Source organism: Pteropus medius, unplaced genomic scaffold (assembly GCF_902729225.1).
Source record: "Pteropus medius unplaced genomic scaffold, Ma_sr-lr_union100, whole genome shotgun sequence".
NCBI classification, from domain to species: domain Eukaryota; kingdom Metazoa; phylum Chordata; class Mammalia; order Chiroptera; family Pteropodidae; genus Pteropus; species Pteropus medius.
In genome coordinates this window covers 841,531-867,221 of record NW_024347791.1, presented here as the reverse complement: position 1 = coordinate 867,221, position 25,691 = coordinate 841,531, and the positions used below count along the sequence as shown (strand labels likewise).

Here is a 25,691-nt window from a genome sequence, read left to right as displayed (position 1 = left end):
TCATTGATACTAAATCCCTGTGGGTCAGGATGGTACCTACCGATTAAGGAGTAGACTATTATGCTGGGGTGGCGGGGAGGGCCTAGAGCTTAAGGAGATTTGAGAAGGCTTCCTAGAGGAGGCATCTTGCGGAACAGGGCATTTGGGGAACTGGCAGAACCAGTTCCAGGCTAGGAATATATAGTTCTAGGCCTGTCCTAGCTTTGTTGCAGACCTACTTGCCGCATGACCACTTCAGCCTCAGTTTCCCCATAAACCTAAGGCAACGACCCTGGTCAGGCTCCAAGCTACAGCAGCTCCTGCCTGCCCTAGGCCATGCTACAGAAAGTAAGCTCCCTGGAGGCCTCAAAGCACAGGTTAAGGCTGTGGGTTAAGAGGTTCCCCCGGGCTCAGGAAGGGTGGTATGGAAGAGCTGGGGAGAGACCAGGCCTTGTCCACGCCTGCCCCTTCTGTCTCGGCACACACTTGGCTGTGCCTGCCGGCCTTGCTGGTCACATCCACAGCCTAGAGAGGGAGGCAGAGGCTTAACAAATATAGCGCTGCTGTCTTGTTCGTGCACTGAATGGCACAGCTTTGAGATGGTGGTATACAAATACTAAGAAAGGCCCCCACTATTCATAAAATCTGAAATAATGCAAATCTCTCACCCCAGTTTCCCCTGCGGGTCTCCTCAATTGTATGTTTACCTTGTAACCACAGGGAAGCCACTTGAGCTGGCAAATAGAAATGCCTGCTGTCTTAGGAATACGTCACCAACAAAACATATGACAGTCTTAGGTTATAAGATGTCAGGAGAAGGGGATCGTGGTGGTCTGAGGTTAGAGTTACATTGACTGCCCTGCTAGGAATCTCGCTCCCCCAGGATCTTCGCTGAGTTCACTGCCCTAGCCCAGTGCCTGACACAGTGCCTGGTGTGTATTTGGGCCTCAGTAAATACTAGCTGAGTGGATGAAGTGGGACATGGGTGGCCGAGGGTGATCCACTCTGTCCTGGTGGGAAAGGAAGGAACTGACAGCTGAGACCTTTCTTGAGCTGAAAGAAGCACTCTGAGGTGACTCAGTTGAGCCCTTCCCATACTGGAAGGAATCTCTCACCAAGAGGGCAAACGGCTTTTCTTCCCTACTAAGTTCTTCATGAAAACAAGCAGGTGAATTCTAAGTCAGATGTCAGGGAGAACCTCCCCGTGGTGTCCCTGTGGGTCAGCCCTGCCCTGGTCCTGTGACACAAGGAAGTTCCTCCTTGTCCAGGGCTGCCTTACCCTTCTGAGCCTTTGGCTTAACTGTGCTGTGAGAAGGGAGGCAGGCCAGAGCACTTGGGGTCAGACTAGCGGTGTACTGACTAATGTTTAGCAATTTGGGGAGCCCTGGTTTATACCATTCGCCAACGTCTGTGGGGTATATACTCCCACCTCAGCGAATTTTCAATCTCCCAAACTGAAGTCACTGAACACGGAGCTTGGAAGATGTGTACACCCCATTATATAGTATTTCTATCGGTAGAGATATAAATCATCTCGAGAGCATAGATAACGGTGAAATCATTAGGAAGTGATGAGTTTTGAGAATTTATTACTTTTGTGTTAAACATAATTCATTTAATTGTACGTTTATATAAGTGGACTTTTAAATAGGGTCTTTGTTTAATCACCAGCTCACAGAATTCCTGAAAATGCAACATTCATCACTCTGAAACCAATACAAGCTGGTCCAGCACATAACTGGGTCAGACCTACATGAATGCATATTCTTTATCTGTCACTCATGAAGCTGTGCAACTCTGGACAAATTACTTAATATCACTGAGCATCAGCTTTCTCATCTGTAAAATGGGCTTCCATGAGTACCCAGCACAGCCCCTGGCACTTGAGAATGTGCTTAGTAAATTGTGATCATCATCATCATTTGTTGAGGGACATTAGTGTGAAGGCAGAACATTCTGGCACAGCGCCGTGCCTGTGGGATGGGCACAGTGAACTCATTGTGCGGGGCAGGATGGTACTGGGTCGGGAGTCAGAACTGTCCTAAACAGTCCTCCTATTGTTAAGCACTCGGGCGTGGTCCGCAGTTTGGGATATTAACAGTTACTGTGGCCATGGACGTCTGTAAGCATGTAGCTTTTTGTCTCGGGTCTGAATTCTCTCCTTGTGACCACAGCCCTAGCGGAGGCTGACTGGGTCAAAGGTGCAAACGTTTCTGTGCCCTGCTGAGTTCCAAAAGGGCCATGCCAGTTCCCGATGCCAGGAGCGCACATTCTTGTAGCAATAACCACAACTGCGGCTTGGGAGGTGCCTTTCCGTTTCCAAAGCACTTGCCCCCGTGATGCTCACGGTGCCTCTCTGAAGGTGCGTGTCCCTTGGATCCTCCTTTCTCAGCGTGTCCAAGGAAACTCAGAGGTGGAGTGGCTTGCCCGAAGGCACACAGCTGCCTGGGTGAAATAGTGAACCTCAGGCAGGACTGACTGACCCAGGTTCAGTTACATGCAGTGGCTCGTTCAGTCTCCCATGAGATAAGTGCCACGTTAGGGAGGGAGAAGCTGCCCGAGAAGTGTAAGGATGGAGTCTGAATGCAGGCATCTGGTTGCAGAGGTCGGACTCTTCCCCACTACGCTAAGACTGGGAAGCAGGCCTTTTGACTCACTTCAGCGCCTGATTGCAACCCCATGCCAAGCCGCCCCCCTGAGAGCTCCAGTCCCAGGGCCCGGGCGCCCTCCCTGCCGCCCCCCACACTGACGAGTCTCCGTCTCCCTGCAGGCACTGGGAGCCTGGCTGCCGCCGTGGAGACAGCCTCGGGACGCCAGGCCCTGGTGGTGGGCAAGCCCAGCCCATACATGTTTGAGTGCATCACGGAGCACTTCAGCGTGGACCCTGCCCGCACACTCATGGTGGGCGACCGCCTGGAGACCGACATTCTCTTCGGCCACCGCTGTGGCATGACCACCGTGCTCACGCTCACTGGCGTCTCTCGCCTGGAGGAGGCCCAGGCCTACCTGGCAGCTGGCCAGCACGACCTCGTGCCCCATTACTATGTGGAGAGCATTGCGGACTTGATAGAAGGGCTGGAGGACTGAGCCCAGCTGACCTGCAACCACAGCCCCACCCCCTCCCCACCCAGGTGCCACGGATGGAGGTGATGGGCTGAGAGCCGCATTAAGTGCTACCGGCTCTCTTGCCCCAGTTTCTACACCCTAGTGGGGCTGGAACCCAGGGAAGGTGTTAGGGCCCTGGCGTCCCCTCACAGCAGTGGCTGGGTACTCTTTGCTGTCCCAGAAGCTGCCCCCCTTTTCCTACCAGTTTGCCCTGGCCTGACCCAGCCAGGTGGACTTAACTTCCTGCCCTGTGACCTCCCCTTGTTGAAATCTGGGCCCCGATGCTGGCTGAAGATTCCCCCCAACCCTGAGCACTTAACTCTCTCACCCCTCCTGGGGTCTCTAGAGCTCTACCTGTGTTCCCTAGATCCTGGCCTTGGGTTCCTGTTGACCAATCAGATCTAGGTAACCACAAACCATTATTGTCCTGAGCCCAGAACAGACCAATCAGAAAGCTTAAGTCATAGTAATTCGTTGATGTTGGGTCCTGAGTGGACCAGATGGCTGCCTAAGCAATAATGATCCTTTGATGTCCTAAAGCCCTGGTGGACTCATCGGTAAGGCTAAGTGATAAGGACCCTTTCACGTCTTAGATCCTGGTTAGCCCAGTCAGCAGGTAGTAATGACCCCTTGGTCTCTTCGATGCTGAAGAGAACAACCCAGTAGTCAGAGACAGTGGCTTCTTGACAGTATGGGTCTGACTAAACCAGCCGGGGGTCCAGATTCCTGTTGATAAGGGTCCACGTGCTGATGACACCCCTCCACAAAGATTTCTGTCCAGCGGCCCTCAGTGGCTCGGGGCTTCTGAGAGCCCTGCCCCCGCCCCGCCCCTCCCCCACATCGTGGTGCCAGTCCAGTGTTGGTGGTGGCCGCAGCTCGGAACGGGGGCATTCGTGTCCCTCCCTGTGCTGCCAGTGTTTGCTATGCCACGTCTCCCCTGTGCCTGCCCCAGCTATTTATTATCGTGTGCTGGTGATGGTGAGGATGGGGGCTGGGCCTCCCCTGCCACCCTTACTCGTAAGCAGTCCTTCCGTACTTAATAAAGTGCGCGTAGGAGCGTCCGTGTGGGTTCAAGTCTGTCCAAGGCAGGGCCGGAGGAGTCCTCGACTGAGCCTGGTCTTCCCAGAACTAGCCCACTGCGACCTTCACCTGCACAAAGTATGCAGTAGTGCCCTAGCCCAGTAGCACGTCATCTCTTGCTGAGTCTTTATGTGTTGATTTTTCAGTTCCTCAGTGAACCCATTTAGTTTGTATCACATCCCATTCCGCTACAGTACTCGGGGAATCAGGATGGGAAATGCGATGTTACCTTAGACCAGGGCACACATCTAGAGAGTGTCCTTGCCCTCTGGGAGCTCAGGCACCTCCACACATGGGATGCTGTCCTGCTGGCTGTGAGCATCCGCAGGCCAGGTGCTCATTGCTGCCTCCCTGGTGCCTTGTGCAGAGCAGGTGCCCAGCTGCGAAGGTAGCTCAGTATGTCCCACAGAAGCTGAGTGGGGGATGCCATGACTGTTCCAGGCCTGCCTGTTACTGACTTGTCACTCGAGCTTGCATAAGCCCCTTCCTGCTCAGCCTGCTTCCTCGTGTGTAAAGTGAAGGGTGGGATTTGGAGGTCTGGGAGGTTCTCTTCAGTGTGATTCTTCTTGGGAAGAGAGCATGCTTGACAGCCTGGCTGCATCATGAAGCCAGAGCAAATGTGCATTCGTAGATACCTCTGGACGTGGCAGAAACTCAGCTCACCCGGGCTAAGGTATGAGGGAGTTTGGCTGCCACATTGAGGTGGTCCAGCACTCTCTAGGTATCCTTTTCTGCTGTGCTTCCTCCCAGACAATGGGTGCTTCTCACCCAACCAACATCCCAGGGCAGACTTTGGCCTGCATGGGTTCCTATGCCCAAGGGGATGGAGCACAGCTATTGGCCAGCCTGAGTCATGCCTTCCCCTGCCGGGAGGGCAGTGCCTGCCTCCCTGGCCCCACTCTGGACCTAGCAGCTACTCCCTACCTTTCTTGCTGACAGAATCCTGATTTCCTTCAGGGGAGCACATGGAAGCAAGTCAGGAGTCAGGGGTAGCATCTCAGCCATCTTGATTGTTTGAAGCTTCAGTCTTAGCCAATCATGGCCACCTGATTTCCCCTAGCCATGGACTTGTGATGCACTTCTGACCAATAAGACATGGGGAGAGGTCTGCGGGGAGATTCTGGGAATGCTGGCCTCACTCTTAAAGAAGGACATGGAGGAGGGACCCGCTCTTCTGAGCTTTGGGTATAGAAGCTGCTGCAGCCATTCTGTGATTCTGAAGCATGACCCAACATATTTCTCTGCTTCGTGACTCTGCTTCAGGTGACAGAGCAAAAAGATGGAAGAACTTGCTGGGGTTGCTCCCCCCAACTTTTGGTTTTAAAAAGTTTCATACTGACCAAAAGTGCAAGGACACTCTTCACTTGGATTTCCAGTTAATATCTCAGGAAGCCGATGACCCCAATCCACAAAATGAAACAACGCCACGCTATACCCCCTGGTTTCAATAGTTTTCTGATTTTGCCTTTTCCCCATGTTGACTACTTTCTTGGTGACCTTAGAAGTACTTCCCGTTGTCCCTGAATGATTGTTCCCTTTGGGGATGGCTTTGAAGCTAGTGGCCAAAACTCGGACTCCCTGAAATCTGAGTGTGGTCTGGTATCAAGGTCCCACGCAGCCCTCTTGATTTCATTTTAGCGATCACAGATAACTGTAAGCACAGGACGACATATTTCGCTTTTTGTTCTTGCATCCAGTAAACCAACTCCCTGAGAACTGGAGATAAATTGAGACTTTATTTCTAAATTCCATTGATAACTTTTAACTTTAGTAACAGTACAGCACAGCTGGGGTGGCAACGTGGCACCAGGAACTGAAGGTTCCTCATGCTCACCCTTTCTTCCATTCCTTTCCCTTCTCAAACCACATGTTTCCATGAGCCAGGGCTGTTCTAGCAAACCCCAATTCTCTGACGCCAGCTAAAAGGGAAAACTTTCCTCTACCCACAGAATACTTCTGACACCAAGTGTGTGGGTTTTCTCCATGAAGCAGTTCTCCAGTTTTCTGCAGACACCAACTGGGTGTCCTACAATTTAATTCAATTCTGGCACCATCTGGAGTTAATGCAGAACCCATGGGTTAAGGCTTCCATCCCATAAGACTCCCTCCCTACTTCATATGCCTGTCACAAGTCTCAGGTTGTCACCTGTACTTCTGCCCAACTGGCTCTAAATTGGTGGTTCCCACAATCCCTTTCTCAGATTGGATAATGTGCTATAACAGTTCACAGAACTCAAGGAAACACTTATGTTTACCAGCTATTATATAATAAAGGCTATGATAAAGGACATAGATGAACAGCTAGATGAAGACGGGGTGAGGTCTGGAGCATCCCACATACAGAAGCTTCTGCCACCCTCCCAGCATGTAGATGTGTTCACCAACCCAGAAGTTCTCCAGACCTGAACTTGGGATTTTTATGGAGGCTGCATCACATAGGCATGATGAGTCATTAACTCAGTCTCCAGCTCTCCTCCCCCCAACACAGAGGATGGGGGCGCGGGGCTGAAAGTTCTAAGCTTCTAATCGTGGCTGGTCTTTTCTGGTGACCAGCCCCCATCCTGAGGGCATCGAGGATCCCACCCGAGAGTCCCCTCATTAGAGCAAAAGACACTCCTACCACCCAGGAAATTCTGAGAGATTTAGTAGCTCTGTATCAGGAACCAGGGTCATAGGCCAAATAGTAGAACAAAAGATGCTTTTAGCATCTTTATTGCTTAGGAAATTACAAGGGTTTTAGGAACTCTGTGTCAGTAACTGGGGTCAGAAACCAAATATACATTTCTTCTTATCTGACACTCCCTACCTTTTAATTTAGAAAAGTTTGAGACCAACAGAAAAGGTGCAAGAACAGCAGAGGGACACGCATATACCTTTCACCTAGATTCCCAGTTGTTGATATTTGCCCAATTTGCTTAATTGCTCTTTATATATATTTACATTTTAACTGATTTATTTGAGAGTATGTTGCAGATGTTAAGACAGTTCACCCCAAAGCCTTTAGCTTGTCTCTCTAATAAGAGCAAGGACTGTCTATACGGCCACAACTCACGATCATACAAGAACCCAGATCTTTGATGATTTCAATGAACCACTGAATTAACCTATTATGGAAACCTCCTAGCTCCAGACTTCTTTTCATGTGAATTGTTTTCATTCATTTTAAAGCAATTTCTATCAAGCTTTCTGTTACTTGCAACCAAAAACTACACAGGCCCCAGGCACATCATAGAAAACATTAAATTTTGCCCACATCCCAGATTGGAACACACACACACACACACACACACACACACACACACACACACACACACACACACAATGGAGAGCTTTTTTTTTTTTTTTTTTTGCTGTACATTTTTCTAAGTATTTTTATACTTTTGATTTAGACAGTATCTGGCTCTGGGGATTTAACTTAGGAGTGACCAACCTCTAGGAAGACTTAGGCCCACTTTTGAAGTAAGGAAATTTAACCTACAAAATCGTTTTCAAATGTAATACAGTTTTTATGGCTACCACCTTTTAAGTTTGAGCACAGCAACCATTTATTAATTCCAGCTTTGCAGTTTTAGTATTTTGGAGCCAAGACATTTTTTTTCTTCAGGTCTCAAATATTTTCTAAGCTCTTAAAAAGCTCTTAGCTTCCTGTGAGTCTATAATTATGACAAAAGAAAAAGTTCAAAAAAAAAAAACAAACCTAAAAAAGACTCATGCCTGAGCCCTGAGGGTCTAAGGAATGATAGGGCCTGTCCTCAGCCAGACCTCACATGAGAGAAGGGGCGGTTCCCCAAAGGCAAGTTGGAGCCTGTGATCAGAGCTGGGACAGACACCAACCCGGTGGGAAGGCAAGAGTGACCAACGACCACTGCATTTGGGGAGGTGGCTGTCTATGTGGGGGAACAGCACAAGCAAAGGCAGGGAGGATGAGCAAGGTGAGTGGGGGGTGAGCTCCTGCACTTGGAAAAAAAGCAGTTGGAAAAGTGCCTGAAGTTGAGGGGGGTTCCCCTCCCCCTGCTACTAGTCCTTCCTACCCTTCAAGGAGCAGGACCCAAAGAATCATTATTTGAGGTCCAAGTATTCCAGGCCCACGGTGTTCTTTCCTTGGCTCAACAAGGAAACATGACTTTGGCCCTAGCCTCCTGTGTGACACGTGTCAAGGAGTCACCCTCGCTGGATAGTTGCTATGTCATCAAATGAGGGAGCAGTTCAGGCAGGGGGGCGTGGGTGGTGTTTCAGTGAGCCCAGCAGCCCTCTCCACCACTGCCTGCTGCAGGAGACACAGCCTTCATGGGCACAAGGCAGGGCAGGCTGGGAAGGGTCATGCTGGCCTGGATCCCCTGTGAAGGTGAGCTGAGATCTCTCATGCAGCGGCCAAGCTCCAGTCTGTAGGTCAGGTCAGTAAGACAGGAGTTCCAGAAGCCCTCTGCCTCTGCTGTGGGACAATGATGTGGGGAGGAGAGTCCCTGAAGGAGGGGGCCCTGGCCTGGGGATGCAGGAGAGAGAACGAATGTCGAACCCCTCACACATCACTCCCCTAATCCTTCAACCAGCCGGCCACTGGGTAACATTCCCACTTTCCAGGCCTGGAAACAGGCTCGGAGAGGTCAAACACTTGGCTACAGTCACAGCCAGGCAGCCCCCAAACCAAGACTTGTCTCTGTTCTCCTGATTGTAACATCAGCTTTATTTCGGGGCCCAGAGCAGCTTCCCTGTGCCTTTTGGTCCACTTGGCAGACAAGAAGAGGTGAGGCAAACACGAAATGAGATAATGTATGAAAGTGAGGCGCCGGGCACAAGGCCGGGCAGATAAGTGGGCGCCACCACACAATGTACCTTGTCCCTGTCCCTCCTCCAGAAAAACTACAGTCTCTGTTATTGGGAACACTGGAATCTGGAAAGACTCCCTGCCCTAGCCCAGGCAGGAGGGGACTGACAGGGATCAGACTGGGGTGGAGGGACCTTCCAGAGGTGTTGACCCCAGGAAGGTAAACAGCCTGGGACAAGAAGCTAAAACCTGAGACGATGAAAAAAATAATCATCTATTTAGTACAATAGACCAGAACTCCACGCTGTACTAACCTAGTGCAGAGAGCAGGGTTTAACCTTCCTAATTTAGAGACAGGGAAATTGAGGCAAGCAGGGAGAAGGGACCTCCCAGAATGCCTTGGGGAGGGTGTGGCAGGCCTTGAGAGAGGAGAGGAGGCATCTGAAAAAATGCAAAGGAAAGGGCCTGAAGGAATAACCGACGCAGCCAGTTAAAACCGCTCTCTCTTCCCCCATTCTGCCCTATGCTCTTCAGTTAACATGTTTTCCACAGCTGTATCCCCCACCTCAAGGATTCTCCAGCCCCTTCCTTATCTCTGTAGCTGTGTATGAATGTCAAGACTGTGTGGAACTATTTGTTGTGTTACAGTTAGAGCTCAGTCTTTGGATAAGGAACCCACTGAGCGGTGTGACATCAATGAGTGCTGCTCCCTGTCTGTAAGCTAGGAGTCCCGACTCTCTGTTCAAGAATCCGATAATAGTGTTGATAACACCAAGGTCTCAGACTCTACAAGACAAACAACCTGTAAGACCAGGGGTCTAGAAATTCCTCCCCTGCAGCCCTCCCACCCGAAGTCCCCCCCTCCCCACTCTGAGTAAGGAGGGACATATAAAACCTCAGACAAAGGAATCACGTGCCCCTTGCATAGACACTGCAAAAGTATATAAGCTGTAATAAATCCAACTAGAGCGAGCTTGTGCATGGAGTTGTTAACCCCACATGCTCCGCCTGCCTAATAAATTCTCCTTCCTCTAAACAATGTTGTCTGAGCGTCCCAATTCTTCTGTCGGGGTGTCGCTTCCTGCAACAGCCTAGGACCAAAACCCGTCTCTAGACTCCTAAAGGAAGCCCTTCTGGGGGCCTATTCACACTCTACCAGCCTTCGGTGGCCAGACACCAAAGAGTCAAACAGCCCCTGGTCCAACAGCAAACATCCTCTGGTGTTGGGTGTGTTCTCCGGGTTGGGGGAAGACCGGAGAAGCAGTTCTTGGGGACCTGACAGCCCAACCACTGGCCAGAACAGCCAGCCATATTCTCCTGGTGGCAGTCGGGCAAGGACTGTGTCTGAAGCACCTCTGTTCTTGGTCTAGGCCTCCTCCTGAAATGCCCCAGTTCCTTGATCAGGCGGAGAAGGTGCCTGTGGCCCTTGGAGGGAAAGCAGAGAGGCAGTGGAGCCGGGCCCCACCCAGCCCTCCTTAGGTTGAGGTTTTGGGAAGGCCCTGGAGGAAAAACTGAAGCTGCTGTGGTTGGTTTGTGAGGCAGTTGGCTTAGGCTGGGAGGAGGGGTAAGGGGCTCACAGGGGGAGCGGCCCAGTCCCCTCTCTGGTCCTACCTCCAAGTGCCATGCAATCCCTACTCCACCTGTGCCAGAGTGGGCTTCTGCTATCTGGGGGGAAAATGGCCTATGAGGTGAGGAACAATGGCAGATGGACCGGGGAGACATCGAAGTGCAGGGCGGGTTTGCTGGCCTAGCCTCCAGATGTGAGTCACTTGTGGTCCACATTTTCCTCCCTCTTTGGTGCTGGCAGTTTCGGAAAGAGGACAGTGATGTGAAGAAGGAGGTCCCATTGACAATTCCCCTAGTAAGCCTCCCACCCCGCCCAGTGCTCCCCATGCCACTCTCCACCTGGCTCCTGGGCATGAAGTGAGCACCCCTCCAATACCCCCAACTCTATTGCTACAGTGATCTTCCTTGCAGCCCAAATCTGGCCTCAATATTCAACTTCCCTATAACCTTCTGTGGCTCCCCAGCACCATCAGATAAAACAATGTCCAACCCCCTCGATGAGGCCTGATGTGATCCAGGTACCATTAGCCTCCCAGCTTCATGCCTCATCTTTCCCCATCATACCCTAAACTCCAGCCACGGCCAGACACTCGCTGTTCCTCAGATCACAGAGCAGGGACCCTAACGCCTCATGGCTGGGTTCAGCCTGGGCTCCCTCCCAGCCTGACTCAGGCCAGAGGCTGTCAAGCAAGGGCTCTTGGAGGATCCCCAGCAGGTCCCTCAGGAGGGCCCAGGCTTGAGCCCTGAATCCTGGCCACAGCCTCAGACCTGGCATCCCGCCCAGCCTCTCTTTAGTGTTAGCGAGGAGCACGCGCTGTGGCAGCCACAACCTCTGCTTCCGGGGGAGGCCCGGGTGGGGCCAGAGCCTTGTGGTTGATGGGTCCTGGGCCCTCTGCAGAGGCCCATAGAGGAAGTCACTCCCTGGCCCCTGCCAGGGCGCTGCCTCAGGAACCCCAGCTCTAAATCCCTGAAGGACCATGCAGCCCCTCAGCGGTCTTCTCTGAGTACCCCTTGTGCTTAGCCTGCTGCCTCCAGGCCCTTCCCGCCGACTCCTGGACCTAGCTCATCCTCAAACTATTTTCCATTGGCTTCCTCCAATCCCTGCCACAGCACAATTTTTTTGTAGGGGGTGGGGAGGGATGAAGGAGAATAGAAGGTGGAGCCTGGACCTTGGGGGTGTGGCTAAGAAGGAATGGGGTCAACTGATTGGTCAGCTCTGCTCCAGAACTAGCTTCAAAATTCCACTGACCCCGCCTCCAGTGGCCCCTATCCCTGTACTGACTTACAATTGGCTGAGCTCCTAGGGGGCGGTACTCACCAGGGTCTGGTCCACTTAAAAGGTGGGAGAGGCCCAGGGTCCCATCTCTTGGGTGGAGTCTTCAGCTAGCTGGTGCTGCCGTCCCGGGACCATCCTCCTGTCCTCAGTTATGGCTTGTGTGAGTGTGGGGACCCTGCCCCAAAGCCCAGGATGGCGTGGGGGCTGACAGCTGGGGGCAGTAAGGATCCAGGTTCTAGTTCCCACGGTGTGGCCTTGAGCAAGTGCCTTCTTTTTTTCTGGGTCTCAGTGACCGCGTCTCTAAGATATGGGTGAAGAATTTTCTAGATTCCGCCAGGGTCTGACAGCACAGTTATTTCTGCCGAGGCCTGACATTCTCCCTGCAGCTTTGATAAATAGGAGTGAGAAGGGTGTGGCCAACTGGGGTTGGGGTGGGGGGGCTGTCTCTTCCCCCTCCTCCACCCTGAAGAGCCTCTATCCCCTCCCCCCCTGCAGCTGTCCTCAGTCACCAGGGCAGTCACCCTCTGCTCTAGAGAGCTCTGAAAAGTCGCCAGGATCTGAGACAGGCTGCCCTGGAGGGGGCCTGCCTGGGTTAGTGGCTGGAGGGTGGTTCTGTCCAGGCTGGTCAGGTGGGGGTTGGGGGAATTCTCCACCACCCACTCAGCCAAGCTTGGGAGAGGGGGTGCTGCTAAGGAAGAGAGAAGGAGGCAAGAATCTTCCTCAGGCCTCCAGGGAAAGAGTTCAAGTTTCTGGCAGAAGGAACCACTCACAACCAGTTAGGCTGTCTGCTCAATCTTGTTAACCCGCAGCCAGCCAGGCTGCAGACTCCGTTCTGTAGAGGAGCCAGGCCGCGCTCCTTGGGGTCCCCTCTCCAACCCTGTGCCTCTCTGCAGAGGTGCTTGAAGGGGATAGTTGTGTGTGGGGAGGGGGGAGAGGGGGCGGGGGGGGCGGAATCTCACAGCCCCAGACCCCTTTCTCTCTAGCTGACGGGCAGACCTTTCCATTCACCTTCCTTTGCCAGAAATGCCCTCACTCACTATTACACGAGGGTCTATCTATTGCATGAAGCGATGGGGCATAGCACCCCACCTCCCAGGCCGTTCTGAATCCAAAATGTCCAAGCTGAACGCGAAAAGTTCTAGATCTTGGTTTCTAGAACATCAGTCGTGTTACGGACAGGAAGGTGACCCGGTTGGGAGTGGGGACCTGACCAGGACCACACAGAGAAAGAAAGGCTAGAACTTGCCCTCGGGTACCCCAGGCTTCCACATGGCTTGAGCGGAGGATCCAGGGTGGGGATGACCTCACTCCCACCCACCGGGACACTGCGTTGGCTAACCCGGCTGGGCGGGGTCTTGTCTGCGCAGGGTCTGGTCGCCAGCAACCTGAATCTCAAACCTGGGGAGTGTCTCAGAGTGCGGGGCGAGGTGGCCCCCGACGCCAAAAGGTGAGGGTGCGAGGGCGGGCGGCGGGAGGCGGGAGGCCGGGGCTCCCAGCTGGAGGGTCCAGCTGGGCGATGGGTGGGGGCGTGGCCGGTCCACCCTCCTCCCCACTCCCTGGCGTAGGGGGGAGGGGATTAACTCAGGCGGCCGCAGAGACTGCGTTTCTGGGTGAGTCACTTCCTCCGCGGGATCTGGATGCCCGCACCACGGTCGCCCCCTCCCCGCCCTGCTGGAGCCTCTTAAACTAAAACAGCTGCGGCCTCATCCTCTGCGTCGGCTTGCCCCCGCCTTCCGACGCTGGGTGGGACCTGAGGCCGCGCGAGGTGGGGGTGGGGCGGGAAGAGAAAGAGGGAGAAGTCATCCTCATCGCTCTCGTTCTGAGGTCCCTCTTTCCTGCGTTCTTCAGTCACTCAGCCTTTCATTACCTCCGTCTTTACTTCACTCGTTCATTCAGCTAGCTGGTTTATTTTCTCAGCAGCCATGTGACTTTGGACTAGTCAACCAACTGCATCGAGCCCCGGTTTGTCCATTAGTAGACCAAAACAAGGGGGAAGGTGGTCATGTGAAGGAAGTGAGATGCCGGACCTCTCAGAGCCCAGGAGATGAGCCGACATCAAGGAGTCGCACACCTCCCGGGCACTATTCATTTCATTCTTACCAAACCCTCAGGGGCAAGCATTGCTATTACCTCCACTCATCAAATGTGTTATTCTGATTTGTTCATTGGCCTCGCAGTTATTGAATGCCTACTGTGTGTCATGCGTCATGCTGGGCACCAGGGGTACAGAGATATATGAGGCAGACAGGACACTTGCCCTCCCAGAAGTCACCATCTGGAGGGAGTCTCTGACCTTGACCAAAGGGGCTGAGACATTGATGTTTGTGAGTGTTGGCTGTCAGCACAGCAAGATCCATAAAGATCCTTCTTGTGCAGTCCCCATTGTGCAGATGAGGAAACAGACCAAGACAGGGGCAGGGACTTGCTCAAAGTCACACAGCAAGGAGGTGGCAGAGCCTGAGCTGGAATTCAGGTTTCTTGCCTCCGGGCTCAATGAGTTCTCTCACCTGGATGCATTAATGGTGTACCGACCGGCACCGACTGGTTAGTCCGAGGGGGCTGCCGCTGGCCACGGAGGCTTCAGTCCCATCTGTTATCACCTAGCTTCGTGCTGAACCTGGGCAAAGACAGCAACAACGTGTGCCTGCACTTCAACCCTCGCTTCGATATACACGGAGACATCAACACCATTGTGTGTAACAGCAAGGATGGCGGGGCCTGGGGGACCGAGCAGCGGGAGTCTGTCTTCCCCTTCCAGCCTGGAAGTGTCGCAGAGGTGGGATGGGGACCGGGGGACTGGGTGTGCTTAGTGGCTAGAGATCTAGGTCCTCCCCTCCTCATCCCCTTCCCCCCTCACCTGCTATGTCATCTTCCTCTCCTAACCTCAGAGGCCTCAGCCATGAAGTGGGGCTGTTGTCAGGGTTCCTGGAGGAAAGGGCTCTGGGAGGGACTATGGCCTGCAGTCCATGACTGGCTGCACTGAGGCTCCCGCCTGGGGATCCACACTGCTCACTGCCCTCCTCCACCCGCCAGGTGTGCATCTCCTTCGACCAGGCCGACCTGACCATCAAGCTGCCAGATGGTTACACATTCAAGTTCCCCAACCGCCTCGACCTGGAGGCCATCAACTACCTGGCGGCAGAAGGTGACTTTAAGATCAAATGTGTGGCCTTCGAATGAAGCCAGCCAACCCACGGCCCCCAATAAAGACAGCTGCCTCTGTTCTCTGAACCAGCCTTGCGTGTGTCTGTGTGTGTGAGAGGGTGGGTTCCACAAACTCCCCCAGGCCCTGCCCCTTCCTTCACTTCTATTCACTTCCTTGATGCGCACCTGCTAAGCGCCAGTGACATCTTCCCCTGGGTCCCCTGGGCCAAGCAGAGTTCAGTACACAGTAGGGGGCTCGGTGACTACTAAATAAGACCCAGTCATTGCCTCAAACAGCTCCCGACCCAGTGGGCCCCAGCACACAAGACGTACTCAGAAGAGGTCAAATAAATGAAACCAGGGGCAAAGAGGTAAGGACAGACTGATTCATGCCATGGTATCTGGGGCAGTACAGAGAGAAGAGTAACTGGGGCCCCTCTCATTTGTTTTCATGAGCTAGAAAGAGCAGGTTCAGACGGTGGCTACCAGCTGTGTGGCCTTGTGTGCGTTAACTGACCTCTCTGAGCCTTGGCTATTTATATGGAGGGACTAGCAGCACAGAGCCTATTGTGAGAGTTAAATGAGATGTGTGAAGGAGGCCAAGTTCAGTGTGTGGCACATGGTAAAGGCTCAATTTGAAAAGAAAGAAACAGGCTCTGACAACATAACTCCCTGCTCTGTATCAGGCCCAGCTGAGGCTTGATCCGAGAGCTGGGCAAATCTCACTCTCCAAGACAGCAACAGCTGTGGAACCCTAGGTAGGTCTCTTACATCCCTAGCCTTCATTTCCTCATCTATAAAATGGGAGTCATTATTCACATTGGGCCCTTTGGGGTGGATGGGCCCCCTGGGTGGCACATTTCTATGAGAGGGCCAAGGAGGTTGAAGTGCACATCCTGGAGGCTCCTAAGAGCCACACCCAATCTCCAGGCTCCCCTGGGGCACCCAAGTGGCCACCCAGAGAGAAACGACTTTGGAAATCTAGCTGTGGAAGCACGCCCTCTGCTGGACATTGGGGAAAGTCCCCTCAACTACCTTTCTCTGGTCCTCAGTTCACCCACATTGATTCTCCCTAAACTGGCTGGACACCCACAATACACCAAGACCGAGACTACAATAGGCCAGAGGAAAGCCCTGGGGAAGATAAGGAGAGAGACCATTGGGTGTGGAGGAAGGAAACTGGACTCAGAATCAGATCTATGATCGAACCCCAGTTCCAACACTGTGCCCTTGGATCAGTTACTCAACCTCTCTGAACCTCAGTTTACTCATCTATCAAATTGCATTAATACTAGTATCTACCCTGTGGGGTTGTAAGAATTAGCTGAGATAATGTAGAGGAATGCATGGTGCCTGGCACATAGTTAGGGCTCTGTAAATGTTGGTTTCCTTCACCTCTTTTAAGACTCACGGTGTCTCAAGAGCCTATAAAACTGGGTCCAGAGAAACTAAGTAGAGCCCTGCCCTTACACCACTTGGGCTCCACCCTCAGCCCTTGCTCTTCTTGCCTGTTGACCTCCAGCAAGTGACTGCACCTCTCCAAGTCTCGGTAAAATGGGGCTCATCTCAAAAGAGATAATCGTGTAAAGAGCTAAATAAATAGCAAAATTCCTTTTGCTCATCATCTTTATCATCATTTCTATTAAGAGAATGTGCCTGTCTTACTGTGCCTGGCACACAATAAACAAAAATTTCAAAAGTAATGCCCAAAAGGATGGTGGGTACTTTAGACTATGAGTGGCAGTAAAGGGCTCTCAAGCTTTTTCTGCGTGGGGTTGCCAGTCCCTCGCCTCCTTCCCTGGGGCATGGACCTGAAACTCCCTGGGAAGAGTTTGGAGCAAAAGCACCCACCTGAGGTGGCGGACTTTACTCTGCACTGTGAGCTTTTGCAGATGAGGCCTATCTGAGCCCCACATGGGCCAGCAGCTCGGGCTGGGTGGGTGGCAAAGGCCAACTGCACAGAGCTCCCCACACAAGGCCCTGTTATATACTTACTTGGTCCATCTCTGCACTAGACTGCAAGCTCCGGAGGGCGGAACCATTCCACATCCGGGGCAGCGGTCGAGGAATGGATCTGTACACCACTTCCTAACTGGGTGACTTTGGTCAAGTCACTTTCCCTCTCTGAGCCTCCTTTTCCTCACCTGTATAATAGGAATGAACGCAGCACCAACCTCACAGGGAGATTGCAAGGACTAACTGAGATGATCCAAGTGAGGCCTTGAGAACATTCCTCAGCAAAGTGGGAGACAGAACGAATAAACCTTGGAGAGGAAAGGGGTCCAGAAAGCTTTATGATTTATCGAGTCCGACAGCAGACCCCCATCATTTTCCACTTATAGCCAGTCTGGCAGAGCCTGGGAAACAGCAGGCAGCAGCCCTGAGACCCAGTGCCTGGGACTCACAGGAGGCAGCTCATCTGCAGAAGGCTGTTCACTAGGCATGTTTGGTGGGCATCACTGCAGCCAGGGTGATGCTTCTTCCCAGAGGGAGGGTACCAAGGGGGGCTTCAGGGTGTGGCCACTAGGGGGCAGAGGGTCAGAGGGGCAGTTATCACCCTGAAATTCACACCACCATTTAGGCAGCCCCCTGTTTTGCCCTGATTTGAGGATTTCACTTAGCACCAACATGGAATCCCCCCAGGCAGAAGACCCTCACGAAATGGGTTCAACATTCATGGAGAGATGCACCTACTGTGTGCCTGGCTCCTTCCAAGATTCACGGTCAGGGTCTGCATCTTGTCCTCAAAAGAATCCATATTAGCTACTGGGAGAGTGATCCCACTGGCCAGTGGCCCAGGATGCTGGGCCATGAGGCCCGTGATCCAGTGATCAAGTCCAGCTTTGCCAGAGTAGCACTGTAACCCTGGACAAGTCACTTCCCTTCTCTGAGATATTATAGTTCTCTTTCCTTCTCTGTGTGCCTGGCGCTCTGCAGGCACCCAATACATATGTGCTTACTTGCTTTCTGGAATCCAGTCACTTGTCAAAGGAGAGGGTTGGTTCCTAAGAGTCTTTCTTCTGGTACCCCCATCCTTAGCCAGTTCTGGGGTCACCTCCTCTGGGAAGCCCTCTACACTGGAGGAGCCAACCCTGAGCTCTTGCAGCCTCTTGTGCTTCTCCTTGCAGGGGTATCATCCCGTAGACTACACTGACCATTGCCCCTGTGGGACCACCCAGTACAGATGAGTTGAGAACAGGGTGCTAACCAGAGACTAAAAGGGCCTTTCGAAGTGAGAGGCAACGAGCCTTTTTTTTTTTTTTGAGGTCGATAATAACAACTATTTGGGAATCATTAATTCAGGCAGAAGCCCAAATAATGTACCCATCAGGAGACAAAGGCGAGGCAATTTATGAGAATGGGAAAGGGGACAATTACATCAATAGGACGAAGGCATTTCTATTGGTGCAGATAACAAACATAACAGTGATGTTAATTCTAAACAATGTTTTTAATTTCCAGTCCAGTAGTCATCAGCCCAGTAGTCATAACTGCTTTTTTGTTATCTTTGCAAATAGTTCTTTGGGAAACAAAGTTGCTTAGGCCCAGTCCTAAAAAAACAGGTTATTTTGCCTTGTTTTAACATTCTAAAGATTTAAGGCATAGGATGTGCAAGGCAGTTCCTCTGGCATGGCAGCGCCAGCTCCATTTAAAAATTTATATTATTGGCTCCGTTTATGTTATTGTTTACAGGGTGATTCAAGCATACAATCCAGATTACTAAAATTGCCCTTCAGGTGTTGTTTGGTCTGCGGACAAGAAACATCAGCATCACTTGAGACCCTGTTAGAAATGCAAATTCTGGGGCTCACTCCAGACCTGCTGAACAAGAAACTCTATAGTGAGGGCCAAGCGATCTGGGTTTCACAAGCCCTCTAGGGGATTCTGGTGAACATCAAAGTTTGAAAAATACTGCTTTACAATAACCTTACAAAATCATTATAAGTATCCCCATTTTACAAACAGGATAATTCAGGCACAGCAAAGGCAACTGGTCCAACAGCTCCAACTGGGATACCAGGATTCTAACCCAGGTAGTTTGCCTCCAGAAACGTGCTCTTGGAGACCACCACCAAGTTGACATTAGAATCAAAAGCAGAATCAGCAATCTTTGCCTATTCCCTAATAACTGTACTGAGCGCCTACGTGTGTCAGGTACGTTGCCAGACACTAAGACCTCAGAGGCACGCTCGCACTCTTGCCAGTGGAGGAGAAAAGGTCGGGCAGGGAGTCGCCCGGCAGGGACCTGCCTGTTACACCCAAAAGGGAGGGGCGAGGAGACGGGCTGGGGCGGAACCTTTAAAAGACTGGGCTTGATGAGCGGAACTGCGGAGCACCGCTGTGAGGAGCGCCGGAAGGCCAAAAACGCTACACCCGGAAGCGTCTTAGGCGAGTAGGAGCCGCGCCACCCAGGCCTCAAAATTATGGGCCGCAACAAGAAGAAGAGAGATAACGACAGCCGGCGGCCGCGTCTCATCCTCAGCTTTGACGAGGAGAAACGGCGGTGAGTGGCAAGGCTGGACTAGATCCCCTTCGGGCCGCCAGGCAAAGCCTAGGCCAGTCCGGGCCGCGCACGCTCACGCAGGGGGCCTTTCCGGCCCCGCCCTCTTGGCGTGGCCGAAGCGCCCCTTGGACATTCCCCCCTTCCCGAATGGGAGCTCCCACTCTCTTCCCCTGGCCTGTGGAATGGAATCGCCTGCCCCGCCTTCCCTTCGCTTTTCTCGGTGCCCCAACTCGCTTACTGTTGTGTGCACGGCCAGAGGGCTGGTAGCTGAAGTCTCTGACCAATGATTTCGACCTCCCTAGCCCAGTCCAGCGGCCCCGTACGATGAGTTCCTTCTCATCTGTTGTTGATGAATGATGAGTTTATGAAATGAATGGCTTAAGTTCATTTATTCACAAACCAGACTTTTACTCCTTCGTTTTGTGTGTCAGATGTTGGAACCCCTTAGCTAGACCCCTAAGCCTCAGCATCCGGTCTATCAAATCCCTCACTCAGGGTTCCATATGGTAGTGGATCAGCGAAAACCCTAGTGTTGAGCCTTAGAACAGATGGGAATGATGCAGTCGGCTCTACAGAGCTGAGAAGGAGCTGAGATCAGATGGAGGGAAATGCTGGGGCATCCACAGGCCTTCCAGATGGGTCCAGGGGGTAGGTGTCCTGGGAAATGGGGTATTGGTCCAGGGGAAAGTGGCGGTCTGGATGAAGGTGGCCTTGAAAGTCCTGTTAGAAGTGACATCATTGGGGAATGGAATTTGGCAGTATAGAAGGGGCCTCCACCTGTTCTAGATTCAGAGGCCCACAACCTATACCTGTCACCTAGCTCTATTGCTTGAAGCTGAGAGTCCTGGAGGGTAGCGGGTAGAAAGTGGCAGCATCTCCCTCTTTTTCATAACCTTGCACTCTCTGTGACCTTGGGCAAGTAACCTAGCCTCTCTCTGCCTCAGTGACCCCATCTGTAAAACAGAGATTGGTACTTACTACACAGGTTGTTGTGAGGACTACATGAATTAACACTTGAAAATTTTTGGAATGGTGCCTTGCACATAATGAGTGTAGTGTTAGCTGTTTTTATTGTAGCAAGACTTTCTTTCTGTATGGCCTGACTTTCCCTTGCATCTTTCCTGTAGGGAGTACCTGACAGGCTTCCATAAGCGGAAGGTGGAGCGGAAGAAGGCAGCCATTGAGGAGATCAAGCAACGGCTCAAGGAGGAGCAGAAGAAGCTCCGCGAGGAGGTGCAGAGGAGGAGGGCAGGAGACTCTGACTCTGGGGACTTGCAGCCTTGGATGGCCTGAGTAGGGGCCTCTGCGGGGATGAGGGGAGGTGTGAGCAGGCCTGGGGAGCAGTTTGAGACACAGGTAGAGACACCAGGTCTGGGAAAGGTTTACGATGGAAACTCCTGGTCTTTTACTCACTCACCCTGGAGGTGAGCAATGCTCCTGCCTGAGGTGGGGCCGAGAGGCCATATTTACTGTGATCCCCAACCTTTTGGTTTCAGCGCCACCAAGAATATTTGAAGATGCTGGCAGAGAGAGAGGAGGCTCTGGGTAAGTCTTATCCTTAACCTGACCTGGAGAATAGCCAGCGGGCCGGGGTTTATTTATCCCTTGGTGAGTAGGGGCGGGATGTGGGGTGCTACACAGAAGCTGAGTTCCTTTGCTCTAGGGGTCTTGGTGGTGACCTAGGGGTCAGGGGTGGTTCTTGAGATCAGAGTGGATCTGGATGCAGAGGAGACCCAAGCCTCTCGGTAAACTGATCCCGAGCAGACAGCCCCATTTCTGAGGCCTGGAGAGACTGGGAGTGGAAGTGAAGGAGCGGCAGCATCTCCTGGTGTCACACTGGGCTTGTTGTAGAAGGGGACCAGGTGGTCTGAGGTCTCCCTGGAACACGAAGGGAAGAGTCGGATCATTTCCAGCAGTGTTTGGCAGGCCAGTTTCTGGAGCCGGTGACTTCCCAAATGCTCTCCCATAGAGTAGAGGGGCCATTGCAATCCAGGGTTGGGAGGGGCTGGAGCCTGGTTTCTTGTGCCTGGGGCCGACACCCAGTTCTATGCCCACCATGCACAGAGGAGGCAGATGAACTAGACCGGCTGGTGACAGCAAAGACGGAGTCAGTGCAGTATGACCACCCTAACCACACAGTCACCGTGACCACCATCAGCGACCTGGACCTGTCGGGGGCCCGGCTGCTCGGACTGTTGCCGCCTGAGGTGGGTGTCATTCCCAACCCTGGGAAAGAAGGGACACAGGGACAGACTGGTTGGTCAAGGGTGTAAAGTGCTGGTCCGTGTCACAGAGATTCCAGTGCAAGGGACTTTTTCTCCTCTGGGTGAAATCCTTTAGCCCTGAGGTTTCAGAGGCCAGCTCTACTGCTGGGCAGTGTGGGAGCTTGGGCAAGTATCTTTGTCTTGCCTCTTCCCTTCACCAGTAAACTGGGGTTCGCAAATGATAGCACTTGCCTTGTGGGATTGCTGTGAGGTTAAAAGTGGTAAACCCACAAAAAGCACTTAAGATAGCTGTTTATTGTGATCACTCCCATTGCATGATAAGCAACAATAAAAGGTACTTCGCTGTGCACTGACAATGAACTTTCAACCTATAGGTTGTGAGTTATTAGCAGGTTGCAACCAGCATTTTAAAAAATGGAAAGCATTGCACAGTAAGTTCCTTTCAGTTAAAGTTGTGGTTGTCTGGGTTGTGTAGGTATTTATATATGTATATACATGTATATACACAGTTACAAAGTAAACCGCATTTTCTGTCATGGGTTACAGTGTTCTTAAGTCCTGGAGTCACCGCTTTATCACATCTCATATTCACTTTCTGTTTTGTACTCATCCTTCTGAAAGGTCTGATGCAAAGACATGTCTTGTCCCCATTTTAGAGTTATTTCATCTGTGAGTGTTGAGTGTCCATTGGAAGCTGAGGCAGTGGAGGACTCTGAAACATGCTCTGCCCTGCATAATTCCTGCTTCAGGGCATACACTGCCTTCTCCGAGCACCGACTCAGGCCTGGGAGGGGACGGGTCACTCCCCCGCTCAACAGAGCCATGATTGCCCAGGCCTCCCGATCCACTGCTCTCTGTGACAGTCTTTGTTTTATGCTGCTTTAGCAAGAAGCTGGGTATGGATCTGAGGAGGAGGCATCATCCATGGAGAAGCCAACCAAAGCCTTACCCAGGAAGTCCAGAGATCCTCTGCTATCCCAGCGGTGAGCCCTGGCCTGTCCTCCACACGGCTGGCATTGGTGACATAGCCTGTGGAGTCAACTCCTGCTGGTTTGTGGGGGGTTGTGTGGGGCCCCAAACAACCCTCTTCTCAGCCTGTCATCAACCCCTCCTCACTGTCCTCCACCTCCACCCCCCAGTAACGGCCAACCCTGGGTGCCCTCTATGCCTGGGGTAAGGGCCTTTCTGTCTCTGAGCTGAGGGTATGGCAGACCCTCTAGGGTCAGAACAGGCTGCCTTTGGAATGGACTTGGTACTCCCAGTATTTGGGCTTGTCGTGACTTCCCCTTCGTGAGCTGGGCTGTCAGTCACCCCTAAACCAACCTTTTGCTTATGCCCTGTTCCCCAGAGTAAACTGAGGCCCTAGCCTTACCTGACTTTCTCCCTCCCACAGGATCTCCTCTCTCACAGCTTCACTTCATGCACACAGTCGCAAAAAGGTCAAGAGGAAACATCCCCGCCAGGCCCAGGACTCCACCAAGAAGCCCCCGAGTGCCACTCGTACCAGCAAGACCCAGCGTCGTCGGCTGACCGGCAAATCCCAGCACAGCAGAGAGTGAGCCTGAGGACCAGGCCAGGGCCCAGCCTGGGCTGAAGAAACCTGTCCTTTCTCTGCTTGGCTGTCCCCATAACCCAACCTGCATCAAGATGGTGACTCCAAAGCCCAAAGTTGGGAGACCAGCACCTCTCCGGCCTGGGGCTTGAACCCCAGAAGGAGCAGGCAGCTAAGAAGTGGCCTCCCTCAGGAAGAGCCTTCCAGGCCAGATTTAGAGCATCTTCCCAAACGTATATCCCACTGGGCCCTCATCAGATTTGTAAAATTAAGTGCACTGTGGTTTGTTTTGTTTGTCCTTGGCCCTGAAGCCGCGTGCCAGGGGCAGACTTCCAGGGTGGTGGGAATGGCTGAGGAATGAGTCCATCCTCACCCTGCAGCAGTTTTCCCTGTGAGCATGAAAAGGCAGCATCATGTCTGGGCTCGGTAAGCAGGGGTGCAGACCAGTATAAGCGCTGGTAGATTCCAGAGTCCACCTGCTGTTCTGGAAAGTGGGCAGGTGGATGAGCAGTGCCAGACTCTGCCCTTTATTGCTGACGTGGAGCCCGTCCCTTCTCCTTAACCCTCTTCGTCTCAGCTAAAATTGAAACAGAAGCAGATGGATCTTGGAGCCTTCCCCACCCCCAACTGGGGGAGCATCCCAAGCTCCCAGCAGCCCCCAGAAGCAGGGAGTGGTTGATCTTTTTTAAAGAAGATGTCTCTCTCCTCAAAGTGTGGCCCTGTCCGAGCAGACCCCTTAGGAGGCCAGCTGGTGTTTGGGCGGCTTCAGAGCTGATAAAAACCAGCCCTGTCCCTTCCTTATCCCAGCTTATGGGTGACCCATGTCACTTACATACCCTGCTGTTCTGACCAACCAGGGCTGTTGGCAGAATCCAGGTCCATCTGTGGCAAGTGGATGTGGTACCAGTGAGGACAGCCAGGGCAGTGTCAGGCACCCCACCCCCTTCCCCTGCTACTTACTGGTTCCTGTGATTCTGGGCCAGGACACAAGGATATCGTGTTGTACCCTGGTTAGGGCTGAAAGGGGAGTAGATGGGCTGTCATCCCTGGCTCATGGACTACTGAGAGGGATGGTCACGGTGACAGGACAGTGCTGTGAGAGGAGCACAGCTTCCGGGTCTGTGGCCTTGGGATGTGAGAGACGCTGGAGGAGAAGGAGCTGACGTCTGCAGGGTGGGCCTTCCCTGCACTCGCCCCATGGAGGGCCTGCCAGGAGCCGCCCTGCAACGCCGTCGGGCAGGCTCAGGGACAGTGGTCTACTAGGCTGCAGCAGGGGGTGGGCAGGTGCTCTCCTATGTCACCATGAAAACCCACCATCTGGTGATGTCTGATGTGGCTGGTGCGGGCCATATCAGAAGGCCACAGCTGGGCATAGGAACGTGGAGCTCAGGGCTTGTGGCCTCTGACCTGACTTCTCAGCTCCTACCTGCTCTTCCTGCTGCCTTCCAGTTGTCATCCCCTGTGCTTAGGATGGGGTGACTTGCCCCGCTTGGCTACCTCCATGCAGGGCAGGGGGTGGGGCCTGTTACCAGGCTCTCCAGGTGCTTCTGGTACGCAAACCAGGAGAGCTGAGTGTGAGCCTCGCCCTCACAGGCCCCTGTACGCAGGAAGAGCTGAGCCCCAAGGGATCACTGCACAGCAAGGTTTGGGTTGGAATCCTGGCTCTGCCACTAGGCCACTGTGTGAGCTTCTCACCATGCTAACCTCTCTGGGTCTGTTCCCCATGTGTAAGATGACGTAAGACAACTGCCTCTTCGGGCTGCTCTGAGGCAGCAACGAAACCATGCATGTGAACCTGGCGCTCCCTGGTGTGTCTTCAGTGTGCGTGCGGCTGCTGCTGACTGCTGATCCATCTGACCTGGTCTCCCATCCCCAGTGACATGGGTCATTCACTACTTACATCTACAATTTGTAATGTTTACTAGTATTAAATTCTTATCTGCTCTTTCCTGTGTGTGCCATCGCTTCTTCCAGCAAACAGGAAATTGCGTCATGGTTTCACCAGTCCTAGAATCAGGAGTGGTGGAATCAGAACCCTCTGGAGATCTTGTCTTCTCCTAGATCTTGCCCTCTTTACATGCTTCACACCTGGAGTCTTTACTCCTACTGCTCCCCATTTTGTGCACCCTGTGGGTTGAGACCTCCAAGAGCTTTATCAAGGCACAAGTTTCTAAAGGGGTCAGTAAAAGCAAGTCTGGCCACTTTGGGTCACCATTTTGCAGGGTAACCATTGGCTGGAGCCAGCCCTGATGACCCGTCCTGCCCCTGCTGCCTTGGACCACAGCCCTCTGCATCTATATCTTACCTGCCCAGAGTACATGATTCTCCAACAGGCCTGTGGACAGGGCTGAGATGACCATTTGCACTTGACTGAGGAAAACAGGCTCAGTGGGGTAGAACTGTCAGTAACAATTCTGCTTCCTCAAATCAGCCACAGAGAACGGCATGAGCAAAGGTGGAGATGACCGGGCACAAACCTTAGGGGCTCCCTCCCT

General features: G+C 52.7%; 4 protein-coding genes and 1 long non-coding RNA gene across 5 annotated transcripts in view; 4 read left to right on the top strand and 1 right to left on the bottom strand.

Annotated features, from left to right (window-relative positions):
• SH3BP1 (SH3 domain binding protein 1) overlaps positions 1-5,880 on the top strand; it is a 22,396-nt gene extending 16,516 nt beyond the window's left edge. The window contains exons 19-20 of the mRNA XM_039877739.1: positions 2,682-2,686; positions 5,327-5,880. Of these exons, the coding sequence (XP_039733673.1) occupies positions 2,682-2,686; positions 5,327-5,355 (34 nt within the window). The 3' untranslated portion in view covers positions 5,356-5,880. The remainder of the gene's footprint in view (positions 1-2,681; positions 2,687-5,326) is intronic.
• On the top strand, positions 8-4,145 carry PDXP (pyridoxal phosphatase). Its single transcript, XM_039877742.1, has one exon. It carries the CDS (start codon positions 2,659-2,661, stop codon positions 3,064-3,066), a length of 408 nt encoding a protein of 135 aa, XP_039733676.1. The 5' UTR covers positions 8-2,658; the 3' UTR covers positions 3,067-4,145.
• Positions 5,881-7,684: 1,804 nt separating the features above from the next.
• Positions 7,685-14,044, bottom strand: LOC120614840 (uncharacterized). Its single transcript, XR_005656079.1, has 3 exons — positions 13,111-14,044; positions 11,814-12,071; positions 7,685-10,729 (listed from the first exon to the last, which is right to left on the bottom strand). It is a non-coding gene; the product is annotated as an uncharacterized LOC120614840 (long non-coding RNA).
• Positions 11,795-15,002, top strand: LGALS1 (galectin 1). The gene is made up of 4 exons (XM_039877741.1): positions 11,795-11,931; positions 13,139-13,218; positions 14,376-14,547; positions 14,805-15,002. Exons 1-4 carry the CDS (start codon positions 11,923-11,925, stop codon positions 14,949-14,951), a joined length of 408 nt encoding a protein of 135 aa, XP_039733675.1. The 5' UTR covers positions 11,795-11,922; the 3' UTR covers positions 14,952-15,002.
• A 4,239-nt stretch (positions 15,003-19,241) lies between these two features.
• Positions 19,242-25,144, top strand: NOL12 (nucleolar protein 12). Its single transcript, XM_039877740.1, has 6 exons — positions 19,242-19,419; positions 20,547-20,652; positions 20,916-20,964; positions 21,484-21,626; positions 22,530-22,627; positions 23,038-25,144. The coding sequence occupies exons 1-6, from the start codon at positions 19,340-19,342 to the stop codon at positions 23,201-23,203; spliced, it is 642 nt and encodes a 213-aa protein (XP_039733674.1). The 5' UTR covers positions 19,242-19,339; the 3' UTR covers positions 23,204-25,144.
• Positions 25,145-25,691: the final 547 nt, after the last annotated feature.

Bases quoted from the DNA above. Each gene is read 5' to 3' on its own strand.
- LGALS1 (XM_039877741.1), top strand. The intron at 13,219-14,375 runs GTGAGGGTGCGA...GTTATCACCTAG, and splicing joins GTGGCCCCCGACGCCAAAAG to CTTCGTGCTGAACCTGGGCA. The intron at 14,548-14,804 runs GTGGGATGGGGA...TCCACCCGCCAG, and splicing joins AGCCTGGAAGTGTCGCAGAG to GTGTGCATCTCCTTCGACCA.
- NOL12 (XM_039877740.1), top strand. From the start codon at position 19,340: ATGGGCCGCAACAAGAAGAAGAGAGATAACGACAGCCGGCGGCCGCGT. The intron at 19,420-20,546 runs GTGAGTGGCAAG...TCTTTCCTGTAG, and splicing joins TTTGACGAGGAGAAACGGCG to GGAGTACCTGACAGGCTTCC. The intron at 20,965-21,483 runs GTAAGTCTTATC...CACCATGCACAG, and splicing joins AGAGAGAGAGGAGGCTCTGG to AGGAGGCAGATGAACTAGAC.
- PDXP (XM_039877742.1), top strand. From the start codon at position 2,659: ATGCCAAGCCGCCCCCCTGAGAGCTCCAGTCCCAGGGCCCGGGCGCCC.